A 13,807-nucleotide genomic window follows, 5' to 3' on the forward strand; every position below is an offset into this window, starting at 1 on the left:
AATTGGAATTCTTCTTTAAGAAAGAGTTGTCTCTTAACTCCCATTTATCTATGAATTCAATTATTTATTTAAATACATATTTATTATTTATTTGAACACATATTATTTGAATATATATAATCTGTAATTATGTATATATAATTTAGTAGGGACTCATGGGCATTTTCCTTATTTTTTTAAGCTTATACTCTAATAGTAGCACTTTAAATTTTGTTGCTCAAATTGTTCTGTTTTGGTGATTGGGAACTCCTTTAGATTGATTCCTGTACCTTTTTGACATGTCCCATCCTTTCCTTTCTTTCTTTTTAAACACTCCAGTACTACAAGGTACTCCAGGCCGATCTTGTGTTTTCTTGTTCCCAGTCCTGGAATCACCAACTTCTTCAAGGAGACTGGTTCCTTTAATTGGAGTATGGTGTTCAGAAATCAAGGTCCAGGTGCAAGGTATCCTCATTGCTAGAGGGTGTCATTGTCTTAGGCCATTCCAGCAAACAGAACTAGGAGATACATGTCTCTATTCATGTATTTGTTTTAAAATGTGGACATCAGAAGTGCTTCATATCCACATTATTATGGGTTCTTTCCTGAGTACCTTTACTAAGAGAGAGGACTTAAAGACCAATTTTGATCACTCTCTCAGGATTTTCATTGCCTATAATTTGGATGAGATTATCTCCAAATGACTGCAAGGAGAAGTTCCAGCTGTCTTTTCTAGGAAGCTGTTTATCTACACTTTCTTTTTCTTTTAATGGATACTTTTAAAATTCTGCCATCTAGAGAGGTCTGATAGGTATTAATGGCAGCAATTTTGTCTAGTCTGCAAATAAGAAAGAGGGAGCTGGAGTCAGAGAGGTGACTCAGTGATGGAATTATGACTGCACCAAAGTTGAAGGCTGTGCTACAAGTCCCATTTTAGGGTCCTTTCTTTATATATTTTGAGAAGTAGTATTTGAATATTTTGGAGTATCCTATATATGAGTAGTCATGGAAGCATAAAATTATTTGCAAAATTGACATAATATATATATTATTTAGAAGGTGATTGTTATTTTTTAAAAAAGATTTTATTTATTTATTTATTTATATGAGAGAGAGAGAGAGAGAGTGAGCATGAGTGGAGGGGAGGAGCAGAGGGAGAGAGAGAAGCAGGTTCCCCATTGAGCAGGGATCCAGATACGGACTCTATCCCAGGACCTCCAGATCATGGCGCCAAAGACAGATGCTTAACCGACTGAGCCATCCCGGCAACCCTGTAAGGTGATTTTTTAAATCCTGTGTCAGATGAATTTATACATTTTCTTACTTTTGTGTGACTTTAATTGGCCACCCATCATCTGAATTTACTGGAATTCATTGGACATACCTGTTACTAGGGGATATTAGGGTTTTTACCCTCAGGGAATCATCCATCACTTTATTTTCAGCGCCTAGGACACCTCATAAGCCCTCATATAGAAGATGAGCAAATGCTTGACTGAATGAATGAGGAATGAACGTTAGAGAGAAGCTCACGGGGTTGAGTCGGGGATTGGAGATAAAATCTGTAGCTCTAGACACTGTGCCTGGCGCATAGACACTTGGGGACTGGGATGTCACTGGGTACTATGTCCAAGCTGCAACCGAGAGACCAAGATACAGTAGATGTCCAAACAAGTTCTGAGATAGACCTGTTGGTGTTTCATTGTCTAGACACCACGTGTAAATCTGACAATATAAAGTGTCAAGCAGTGGAGATTCATAAATTGTGCTGTGTTTAGAGATAGTCGCACCTGCCATCATTCCCTTGCGTGGTTTTATTGGTGGGCAAGATAGATTGTGGCCAATATGATCCCTTTATAGTCCCCGCTTCCTCAAAAATCTCCCTTCTCCCTTCTAGATGGTGTTTTCAACTCCACCATCCCAACTCTCAGCTTTAACTTGTGGCTGTCAACCCGCTCAGTGTGAGTGCGCCTGGGAAGAGGAAGTCTACGCTGAAAGCATCAACACCCCTTTGGAATGTGTGTTGAAGACAAGGGATACAGTGACAATGAATGAAACTGCTTAATCCTTTCGAGTGCTTGGGAACAGGGCAGGGTGGACCAATGGGTGAGGTCGAAGGTGACCTTCCTTTGGCCAGGAATCAGCTCTGTTAGTCCCAAAGCAGATCTCTCCTCATTCAGACAATTCCATGCTCAGTACTGGGACAGGGGCTGCTTTCTGTTTATAATTAGATGCCTTCACTGTAGTCCTTTCATGCCCCAAGCCTCCGCTCACTTACCTCTTTGTTGATGTATCCATCTTTATTGATGTCATACAAATTAAATGTCCACCTTAGCTTCTCATGGACGGTTCCTCTCAGCAAAATCGACAGAGCAGTTACAAAGTCCTGACGAGTGGGAGAGGCATAAATGACATTAACCACCAAGCCATGGGGTGGGTTGCAGCTCTGTCTTCCAGCCAGAGTCCATGACTACTTTTACAGAATGGTACCTCCCATGGCCACATTCCCCTGAATGACATGGCCTATGTCAGCAAAAGCAGCCCCCCTTCCGCTCTCTACCCTGCCCATTCAAGGGAATGGAGTCTCTTTGAGGAAGAATGCATGTGCTGCCACCTCCAGACTCAGGCCCACACAGCCTCCTCTGGTATTTTCTTATCCCACAGCTCCAGTTACCCTAAGAGTGGCTTCCTGAGTCCATATCCCTCTGTTAACCACTTTCTAGCTCTTTGACCTTGGGAAAACCACTCCATCTCTCTGCTTGACTGTCCTCTTCTGCAAACTGGTAATAAATCATAGAACCCTACCTTGTAGGGTTGCTGTGGGGAATAAATGAGTTAATCCAGGCAAGACACTAGCCTCAAGTCTGTCACACGGTTAGCTCGATGGGCTCCGGAGCTATTCCGCTCTTATCATCTGTAGTCCCTCCGGGCCCTGAGCTCCTATAGGGGAGGGGAAGCAGCTGCTTATTCCCTTAGCTTGGGAAATGCTTATTAAGTGAACCGACTGTCCTTTCAGCAGGTGGTGGCGCCCCGGGCCTCAGAGACACACGTACCTCGAACTTCACGGAGCCTGTCTGCGTGATGTCGAAGGCATGGAAGAGGTAATGGGCATACATGCTGGCATCTGCAAGGCACAGAAGGAAAGGCAGGTGATGGGAGGCAGGGCTTCACAGAAGGGAGTGAGAATGCTTGGAAACAGTAAGAAAGAGAAGAGGGTGCTGCTGGGGCGATGGGAAGGAGGAGGGGGGTGTGGGCAAACCCACTGTGGAAACCGGGACCCAGGTGGCTGTCCTGCGGTTTAGGTGGGAAGTTCTTAGAGCAAAGACAGGCCCTTGCCCCTCCACCTAGTCTTCCCAGGATAAAGACCCTACTGCCCGCCTGCATATGTAATCCTTGGTTGGGGAGTGACATGGCAACTGTGTGCAGAGGACGCTTTCCCAAGTGTAGTGCAATGCCATGGAGTGAGCAACCACTAGGGGGCAGACAGACCTCGGCTTGGCTAGCAACCCTGTCCCTGCGTAGCTGTGTGACAGCAGGCACATAGAGAACATCTCTGAGCTCCTTTCTCCCGTCTCTTACAAAGGAATGTAGCAAGACCTTTCTCTAGGAATTTTTGAAAAAGTACGTTAGACTTTCACATCGTCATATCATCAAAACCATCACCACGCCTGTCACACGACCCAACCTCGAGTTCTAGTGGCTCACTAGAAATGACAACAGTGATTCCAGGGCCTGCATGTTGTGAAGCCACACTCCTTTGCAACCTGGGTAGGGACCCTGTACCAGGTCCCTACACCTAGGAGGTCCCTCTCTGCTGCTAAAGAGGCCCAGGAGAAGCAGAGCCTAAGAAGGGGACACTTGGAACTCAATTTTGTCAAGACTCAGGATCAGGAAGGGGTGGTGCAGGAGAGCTCCTGGGGGCAGGAAGGGAAGTGGCATGTGACACGTGGAAGCCATGGGAAGAGACACAGAAGTCCTAGGCCCATGGAGCCAGAGCAGCTTCCTTCAGGAGTTAGGCATGGCAACACAGTGACCGTGGGCCTGGCATGCCCGCTAACCTGACTCAGACGTGTCACTTTGTGTTCCTTACACCTTCTTGGATTCATTTATTTCTGCAGTCTCTGGTATTTGTTTAAGTTCTCTTTCAAAATACCGCCTTGCCTCAGCTGTTGTGAGGGAAAGAAGGGAGAGCATGGGGCACAATGGTGGGACCAACAGGGCAAAGCGTTTCATCAAACGCTTGTGGGATGGAATTCCGCTCTGTCACTTACTAGCTGTGTGACCTTGAGGGAACGGCTTAACTTCTCAGAGATGTAGTTCCCCCATTGGGCATGTGATACAGTACCTGCTGTCTAGAGCTGTTATGAGACTTTGTGATATTGCTTTATTAATCCCTCCTCTCCTGGAAATGATCCATTTCAGAGCTCTTTTCTGTTAAAGCTCTAGCTAATTATGTATCTTGTAATGAGGGAGGGAAATCTTACCCTGAGTTGTCCCTGACCTTGAGGAGGAGGCAGATAACAAGACGCATGAACTTGGAGGAAGAAAGGCTGCTCACCAGAGAGGGAGTAGGGAAGGACCTTTTCAAGATCAGACTCACCTCCGTGAGGGAAAAACTGAGCGTAGATCTGTTTGAATGTTTCTTCATTGACCACACCACTGGGGCACTCCTGTGTGAAAGGAAGAGAGTCAGTGGGAAGGATGGGGGGCCCACTCCAGAGGGAGGAGACTGGGTCCAGCCTTGGGTTTTAGGTTTCCCATCATCCCTGATGAACAGGAACTGGGTAACCACCTGCACACCTCGGTGTCTCCAAGTGAGTAGCCGGGACAGTCATCCCGCCTTAGGACTGAAGTTGCTTTGCAAAATGATGAGACAGCCTCAGAGAGTGGGCACTGTGAGGTGGAAAGAACTTGGGCTTTGGGCTTAGAAAGACCTGGATTTGGATCCTGGCTCAGCCTCTTCGAGGCTTTGTGGCTTTGAGTGAGTTAGTCTCTGATCCTCAATGTCCTTACCTGTAAAATGGGGCTAAGAGTACTTTCCTGACAAGACTAACATGAGGTTAATATAGGAAATAATGTGGCAAACTAATACATTGACATTCAGCCTTACACATCAGTCTCTGTGAGCTCAGTGAGCACAGAGCTAAATCCCATCAGCATGGACAATATTGATGGGGTGAATGGGTTATGCTAAGCTAGAAGCTGGGCCAAGGTGAATTCTCCAAGGTTGTGCCTGTAAACCTGTGAAGTTCCTGGGCTCCGGCCAGTTTCCCATCTATGGAGGTTCCCTCATTCTTTTTTTTTTTTTTTTTTTAAAGATTTTATTTATTTATTTGATAGAGATCGCAAGTAGGCAGAGAGGCAGGCAGAGAGAGAAGGGGGGTGGGAAGCAGGCTCCCCACCGAGCAGAGAGCCCGATGTGGGGCTCGATCCTGGGACCCTGAGATCATGACCTGAGCTGAAGGCAGAGGCTTAAACCACTGAGCCACCCAGGCACCCCAGTTGCCTCATTCTTGCCTGGAGTTTTTCTTTCTAGCCAGGTGATCTTTTGCTCTCATGTACCCTTTGGAGGATTGGCCTTTCTTTTACAACTACATATATGGAAGAGCTCCCTGATGGGCCCCGTTGGTCTTTGGAAGAGCTTAGCTCCAAGTGGGAAATCCTGGCTGGGCCTTCAGATGCCCTGTGGGCCTTACATTTTTGAAGCCTCGATAAAGGACTTGCAGCTCCCTCTTGGTGAAGTTGGTCTGGGCCTCAAGCTGCTCCAGTCCTTCGGGCCGATGGCAAACCATGGTCATCTCCAACTCATCTTCAATCTTATCTGGAACCAGAGGAGATGGCGTTGCAGTGGCTGACCTCAGTGGCCGCTCGTCAGACCACAGTCTTGGCTGTCAAAAGAGTGGGTGTTGTGACCTGGGACATGGGGTCGTGGGCTGGGGTCACAGTGCAGATGACTTTTCTGCCTTGAGCCCCCTGCCCCCTGCCTGGTCACTTCTGTCTCACACCCGGTCCAGCTGTTAGTCCCGCCGTGTCAGACATCATACAGGGAGGGAGCCTCGGGCTGGAGAGAAACACGTTCCAAGAGGAGATGAGGGTAGACGGGCTAAAAACAAGTCTATATGAAAACATTTCCCTTTCTTTCAAAATATCTCCTTTGCATAATCAATTTGCTGCCCGCTTAACCATGTGAACATTCTAGAGACACAGGTGGGTGAGTGGAATGATTAACAGCTTCCAAAAAGCAAAGGGAAACAAATTTATTAGAAAGGTAGAGCAAAGTCTTACCATTTGGGTACAATTAGATGAAGGCTGACACGATTTATCAAAAAGTTCCAATTATGGCATGTTAGATATTAATTTAAGAATATGAATGCAAAAGAAGAATATGAATGCATTTTACAGCGTTGTTTTGTAATATCTATTAGATGTTCTTAAATAACAGGAAAATGACTTAAATGGGAAATATTTGATAAATCAAAGCTTCTGAAGCATTTGAAGGGCTCAGAAAACAGTTGTTTGAAATAGCAGCTTGTTCCTTCAGTAAATACGACAATGTAATGTAATTTTGCCCTAGTTATTGAGAAAGTGCCAGTGTGTTAAAGCAAGAAATCTGCCCATCACCTCCTGAAGGATCACAAAATCCAAATAAGTGGCGGTTTCAATGTTTTACCATCCCAGAAGAATAAATGAGTGTTTTCCTTTGGGTCCTGCCACACGCCTTCTATAAATTTACTCCCATCAAGAATCAATTGCCGGCTAACCTTCTCTGCCCGTTGTTGTCATGCAGACATTACCAAATCTATATATCGAATGACTGTAAACCTGGGCTGGCAAGAATAGTGATGAGATGGGCAGGGTGCTAGGAATGCACACGCACCGTGTCGCATCCCATGACCACAGAGAGGGGGGACAGGCTGCATTCCTGTCTGAGAGAACAGGAGGAGCGCGTGCTTAACACGGTACATTTCTCCAGTGGGTGCCAAGCTCTTGCCACCAGGTTTTCTCTCCAATTGTCACTTTTCTTTTAAGAGTGTGATCTCAATACAGAAGGAATCCGTCAAAGTGAGTTTGTTTCTGGGACGTCTTCCTAAGGAGGTGGACATTTGGGTAAGTTTCCAAGGGAGAGGCAGAGGAACTGGGTAGTGATTCCCACTGGCCATCTTTCTTATGTGCTGGGCAACAGGTATCACCATATCCTCTCCTGTGTAGGGCAGATTATTCAATATAAATAAAATACTCGATTACACAAAATCTACAGGTGACTAGATTTCCTTGTAATTCTTACAGAGCCTTTATTGTTACATTGTAGCTAACAAGTAGCAATTACCTAAACACTGCGGCATTTCAATGTAAATCAAGGGGCCATTCCCCGCCCCCCGAAAACGACTCCCCCCACATAAATCTAATTCAGAATACATATATTTTTAGCTCATTTTAAAATAGAAATAAAATTGTTAGCTTAAATCTCCCAGTATTAGATTTGATAATAATTTTATTTTGAAACATATAGATATTTAAAACTCTGAAAAGAGGTGAACTATTAAAATGTAAAACAGGAAGATAGAAGTGATGTATTTTTGCAGGTGTCTGGTATATCTTTCCCAGTTTAACTTACACAGAAGCTTAAAAGACTTCTTTTGCAGTATTGGCTCATTTCTATTAATCTTCTAGTGACCGAATTTTTCACAAGATCAGGGAAGTCTCTGTGGAAGTTTGAGAGAATCTTTCTGACTCATAAGCTGCACTAAGCATCTCCTTTATTATAAATGCACTAAGTAGTTACCGAAATATCAAATACTAGGCCCAGTTCATTAAGGGAGAAATCGACTTTATCAATAAATGATTTGTTTGCTGTCTGGGTGGCAAAATCAATTTCCATACCGGATTCTGTAATATCTGAATATTGGGATGCTGACTGCCAAGCTTTGCTTTGGTTTTGCTTTTCATCACCTTCTAATTGTCAGGCTGTGGGAGCATCAGTCACTGAAGGAAATTCATGTCTTTGGGGCTCAAGATTCTGGGAAGTAGCCTGCATGTCTTAAATCAGTGGTTTTGTTGTACTGTGTTTCATAGGAAGAACGACAATTTACATCACACTCCAGTATACACAGACATAGAAATAAAGATTTTATGAAATATTTGGAAGGAATAACTTCCTTAAACACTTTTCTCTGTTAATGTGAGATGTACTCTATTCTCAAGTTTAATCTGTTCCCTTAAAATTGTGCTGATTGTGACCCTCATGCATCATGACCAGTGAATGGAAGATGCTAGAAGTTCTAGAAGGGCCCACATCTCAGAATTCCCCTCCCTCATGCCTGCTGTCCCTTCCCTGAAGAAATTTCTGAAGGGACTGCTGAGGTTTCCACATTCATCCTGTGGTACCGACCCTGCCTCTCCACCATCCAAGCAGTCCCTGGGTTCTGCCCAGGTGGCCTGAGTAAAGGAAGGAGGGCTGCTCAGCTCCCTGGTTGGAGGAAGAGGAAAACAGAATTAAGAGACGGGGAGCCACCTTGACAGTTCCTTCTGAGGTCCATTAAGTCTGCAAGGCAAAATACTGCTTATTGTTATTTTTGTTATTAAAAGTAATGGTGAGCCAGTTACTAAGTCAGTCTGAGTTTGGATGATAGACATCAAAAGTAACCTAGAAACTTAATATTATGGCAATAACTACATAACAAGAATAAATTAGAATTCTTTTGGTTGGTAAAGTACTTTTAATCTGTAAAATATTAAAAAAAATCTGTAAAATGTTTTCATGCTTGTTGTCCCATTACAACCTTGTGTGTGGTGGGGAGTTTTTGAGACCATTACCCTTTCCATTCAAATATTAGAAAGATGGGTGTCCTAACAGATAAGATTTTCTAACCATGAGTATCTTAAACAATGATGAATTGTCTATTTCTGTGGGTAGTTAAAACAAGATAGAATGACCAACTGTAGGGGATTTATAGTAGGAAATTCCCAGACTGAAGGGTAAGTTGGAGAAGATGATTCAGATTAAGTGGTCCTTATTTTTTGCGGTCACAGACTTCTCTGGATGGGGACAAAAGCTTTAGACACTCAGAAAAAGAAAATGCTCCTAATTACAGTATCCATCTGTATTTTTGGTTAGGTCCTGGGTATTTTAAGCACTTGGAGCCCATGTTAAGGGCTTCTAACACAGATGCTCTCTTCCACGTCTGTCACTATGTGGCTTTGCCTGAGTCACACAGCCAGCCCCTAACAGAATGGAGGGACCAAGAATACAGCCAGTCAGTCCTGGGTCTCTTTTATAGATCTGGCTTCCATGTGCCCCTATGCTGGCCTCAGCTTCCCCAATGCAAAGACTGCAAATTGGTTTGTAACCAATGTTACAAAATTTGTAATGTTAGGCGCTTTTCTCCTGACAAGCTCTGTGCAATTGTACAAGACCCTCAGACTATGAACCCTAAGAGAACCTGAGCCTTTGGGATCCTCACTAGTGAGTGTCTCCTCTGTTAGCTCCATGACCATGACCGTGGTCAAAAAACCATAGCCATGATGACCTCCTTATCCCTGGACTAGAAAATAGTCTCTGCTTCTTGGGGTTTCTGGTTTTGACTTTAAAACCACCCATCTAGTTTTAACATTACAAAATGGTAGCCCTTGACGCAGAGTGCAGCCCAGTGATAGGTCTTGTTTGGTCCATAAAATGTGGTGGGTTCTTTTTGTTGTTGTTCTTTATTTGTTTGTTTTTGCAAGTAACTGCTAGTATTTAGAGATGAGAGGTTGACAAAAAATGATTTTTAAAATTTCTCTTAGAAAATGGGATTATCTGACAAAATTCTCACCAAGCAGTAGTTTACAAGAGCTGAGCAGTGACTGTTCCCTCTGAGTACCAAAGTCTCTAGTGCTCCCCCTGTTCATCTGCGGCTCTTAACTTCTTTTATGCTACTTCCCTGACCCCCATAAGCATTTGAGTTCCTGATCTCTGCTGCTTACCTCCCACCTACCTACCTTTTCCTACCTCACTCACCACCCAGTCAACCAACTTTTCTCTCCCTATTTGTTTATTTAAACACATTCCACTTTGTTTCACGAAGGACTTACAACTGATTATATGAAATAAATATAATAAAATAAAGAGATAAAGTAATAAGAAAAAAGTGCCTTAGAAAAGGTTGATTACATTAGGAGGTCCAGACCAAGGGGAAAAAAAGAACTTAGAAATTCAGGTCATTTGTTCCAAGCAGTGACTACACTTGAGCCACACACTGGCTCTGAGCTTTTCCATATATCTTGCTGAGAAAAAAATGTATCAGTTTCTTAGTGGGAGCAAAGCTTTTCCTATAACTTGTCTCTAAAGAATGTTTCCAACTGTTTCTCTCTAGGTGGGGTTTCTTAACAAGAGGCAAAAAAATTTGTGAGTGAGTAGACTAAATTGCAAAATGTATTTGGTTAAGAAGTTCTTCTTTTGAAAGTAATGTGACCAAAGTTGTCAAGTTAGTTTAAACTTTTTTACCTCTCTGATACTGGTAATACCACCAGGCGATGTCTAGGAAAAAGTAAGAAAACATTTTACCAAATCCATTCATCAGAAAAAACAAAACATACTTATTTTCCATGGAGATTCTACTCTGAGGGGGTCCAGGTCACCATCTAGCTTGACATATGCAAAGAGATCTTGTAGCCAAGCTGGAGCTGACCTTCGCCCTGTCCGTTTCCCACCGTCAGAACAGGCAAGAGCAATGGGTCACGTCGCAGTGCCCACGGCTCCCAGCAGGGGGCTCACTGAACATGCCCGCAGCCATGCAGCCATGCAGTCTGAAGAGAGATGGGATGGCGTGGGGCAGAGGATGCACGGATGTGGATGGGTCCTTGGAAATACCCGCACGTTTGATTGAAAAGTGGCTTATGCGGAACCCTTCACAACAGAGGTCCCAGTGTCCCCCTCTGCTAGTTTGTCATTTGAAGTTGCACGTTTTGTAGGATTCTGTATTTGCTCATTCAACCCTCATCAATGACGTATCTGCTCTGTGTATTTAAGTGAACGAAACAACTCTGTTCCCTGCTCTCCTGGAGCTTACAATCTACAAGGCTTTGCTTCTCTCTTTCCTTCTCGAGCCTGAGAAGTAAGATGCAGGGGAAAAAAGGGGGCTGTTGAAAATAAACTGATTAGCCCATTAGGATGGGTGAGCAGAGGGGATGCAGGTGAAGTCCCCTGTTAGGCTGAATAGAAAACATAAGACAAATAATCAGACCTGGAAAGTCTTCCATGGCACGTTGGAGTTGGGTGGGTCCAGGTCCCAGGGAACAGGAAATGGGGGGGTACACTTGCTGCTCTCAGCTTCATTTTCCCTCTGTAGGGTATTATTTGAACTTCCTCCTGTCCTTCCATCAACCCTGACCACAAGCGCGTCAGCCAGCCCAGCCATCACTTTAAGTGTGTTTTGGTCACTCCCCACCCCCACCCCCAGACAGCAGTGACTCATTTTCTGCTGTCCCTAAAAGTCCTTGTGTCCTGACCTGAATCCCCTGGGAGAAGCTAATTTTGCTAGATTTAATTGCCTCCTTTTATCACTCTGATTCGTAGTATTTACATTCACTTACTTTTTCCAATAGAGGAAGTTTAGTGCAGTTTTAGGTTTACAGAGACGTTGAGCAGAAAATACAGAGTTCCCATGCATGGTTCCTCCTGGTTTCCCCTAAGCATCAACATCTTGCCCTGTTCTGGGATATTTGTTACAGCTTATAAACCAAGATTGAAATATTTTTTAGCAAAAGTCTATAATTTACATTAGAGTTCATTCTTTGTGTGGTATAGTTCTCTGAGTTTTGACAGATGTATATGTAATGTCACATATCCACCACTACGCATCCTACAGAATAGTTTCACAGTCCTAAAAACACAACATTTTTTATAGAGGTATATCTACAAATATAGACCGACCATCTCTGCCATGCCAGGGATGGGCTTGGGGAAAGTGAAGAGACATACCATTTGTTCATATGGAGCTCTCCGAATGGTGGGGAGACACACACAGAGACCAGGATTACAAACTCAAATGCCGACAATAGTTGGGAGGTAATTGAGATGAGTCAGGGACTGGGTATACCCCCGGATGGACTGGTAGGGACTGAGAACTGGTGAGTCATTGTCCCATGAAAGGGAAACAGCTCTTCCACTGCCCATTGTTATTATGTAGAATTTAGGTTCGGGGAGTACAGACCTTTAGAAATTTTTCCTCAGGAGCTGTTACAGTTAAAATTTCATGTCCCGATCCTTAGCTGTCATCAATGAGCTTAACATTGGAAACATATAGCATGGGCCAAATATATTATTCCTATTTGTAGGATGCTATGGATTGCTGGTCTGGAACTGTTCATTGGCAGATCGTGCCAAGTAGCAAGCAGTGTGGCTATGGCTAAGACACTTGAGAGCCAAGAGGAGGAAGCTCTTATCAGTTGTCACCTGGCTGGCACAGAATTGGAAGGGCTGACAAGGATGGCTTCATGGGGAGGTGATAATTTATTTGATACTTCAAGGAAAAGGGGAATAAGGGAGTACCATATGCAATGATACAGAAGCCAAAAGTCCCAGGAATGGTGAGCTCTCCTATAACAGAGCTGACTTCTCACTGAGAATGACTCGAAGAGGAGGATTAAAAAAAACCTATCAATTAAAACATTTTTTAAATTGTCATAGTAACAAAAACAAAAAGACACCTGAAGACTGAGGGGTGGTAGGGTAGGGAGCAGGGAAAAAAAAAAAACAAACCCCTCACACATGTGTTTGAAGGCACTAGAGAGCTACAAGGTATCGTATCTTTAGAAGCCATGATTCTGGAGGGAAGAAAAACTCATTAAGGTGAGCCTGACAGTCAGTGCTGCTTTTCCTCTCACAGTGTATGCTGATTTCTAAGTGGCATGGATAATGAGCTTGAGAAACTGAGCAAAAAGTGTCTGCTAAGAACAAAAGAACAAAAGGTGTAAGCAGAGCTTTCAGCATCTGGGAAGACAAAAATGGTATTAGTACTACTAAGACATTCAGGGCCTGAGGGACCAAGATTGGAGGAGCCATAGAGGAAGGAAGCACAGACAGGAGCCTAAGAGCCTGAGCTGTCATAAGTGACAGATGTCAAGGGAAACTAAGCAAAAGCCACAGCCCAAAGATTGCAGAGCTGAATGGAGCTCTTAGCAGGCTCATGGTGTTATGGGGTAGCTGGTGGAGGTCAGCATCTTCTAGGAGGGGAGTTCCTGGTGAACATTCAGGTTTTCAGCTTATTTTGCCAGATTTAGTTGCCTTCTTTTATCACAAAATTTGACCTGCAAAGGGCTATGTTCTAGGAGGAAGACAAAAATAGACAAGGCCTCTCAAAGATGGAAATCCAGCCTCAAAACAGCTCAGTCCCCATTTGGATTAAGTTGGTCTACACCTCCTTATTTATCTTGCACAAATTGAAGGCTCAGCCAGATAGTGTTCACATTTTGTTTTCTAAGGCTCACCACTCATAGAAAATTTGCCAGGCCTATTAAAAGACAGGACCAAGAGCAGAAGAGAGAATATAGTAGTAGATTCATGGGTGATCTAAATATTGGATTTATCAAGGTGGGCTTTAAAGTAATAGTGAAATATGCTCAAGAAAATAAAAAGATGGAGATTCCGCCAGAGAATCAGAACATATAAAAGTAAATGAAAAGTTCTAAAATTAAAAAAAAAAGTATTATACAAAAGTGACAAATAGATCAGTTTAACAGAAGGATGGGCACAGATGAAGAGGGAAGTAATGGTTCAATGAATAGGTCAAGAGAAAAATACATGGACTGATGCACAGAGAAATAGAAACATGAAAAATACAGATAAGAC

The 13,807-nt window shown here is 43.6% G+C and overlaps 1 protein-coding gene across 4 annotated transcripts in view; it reads right to left on the reverse strand.

Moving 5' to 3' along the window:
• KCNIP1 (potassium voltage-gated channel interacting protein 1) overlaps nucleotides 1-13,807 on the reverse strand; it is a 343,774-nt gene that overhangs the window by 7,101 nt on the left and 322,866 nt on the right. For 3 of the 4 annotated variants that reach the window (XM_044229670.1, XM_044229678.1, XM_044229687.1), the window contains exons 2-5: nucleotides 5,676-5,800; nucleotides 4,580-4,649; nucleotides 3,033-3,103; nucleotides 2,258-2,365 (exon numbers count right to left, since the gene is read on the reverse strand). In XM_044229670.1, the coding sequence (XP_044085605.1) occupies nucleotides 2,258-2,365; nucleotides 3,033-3,103; nucleotides 4,580-4,649; nucleotides 5,676-5,800 (374 nt within the window). Of the gene's footprint in view, nucleotides 1-2,257; nucleotides 2,366-3,032; nucleotides 3,104-4,579; nucleotides 4,650-5,675; nucleotides 5,868-13,807 lie in introns of all 4 variants that reach the window. The other variant, XM_044229696.1, reaches the window with a different exon arrangement.

This window comes from Neovison vison, chromosome 1 (assembly GCF_020171115.1).
Source record: "Neovison vison isolate M4711 chromosome 1, ASM_NN_V1, whole genome shotgun sequence".
In the NCBI taxonomy this organism is placed as follows: Eukaryota; Metazoa; Chordata; class Mammalia; order Carnivora; family Mustelidae; genus Neogale; species Neogale vison.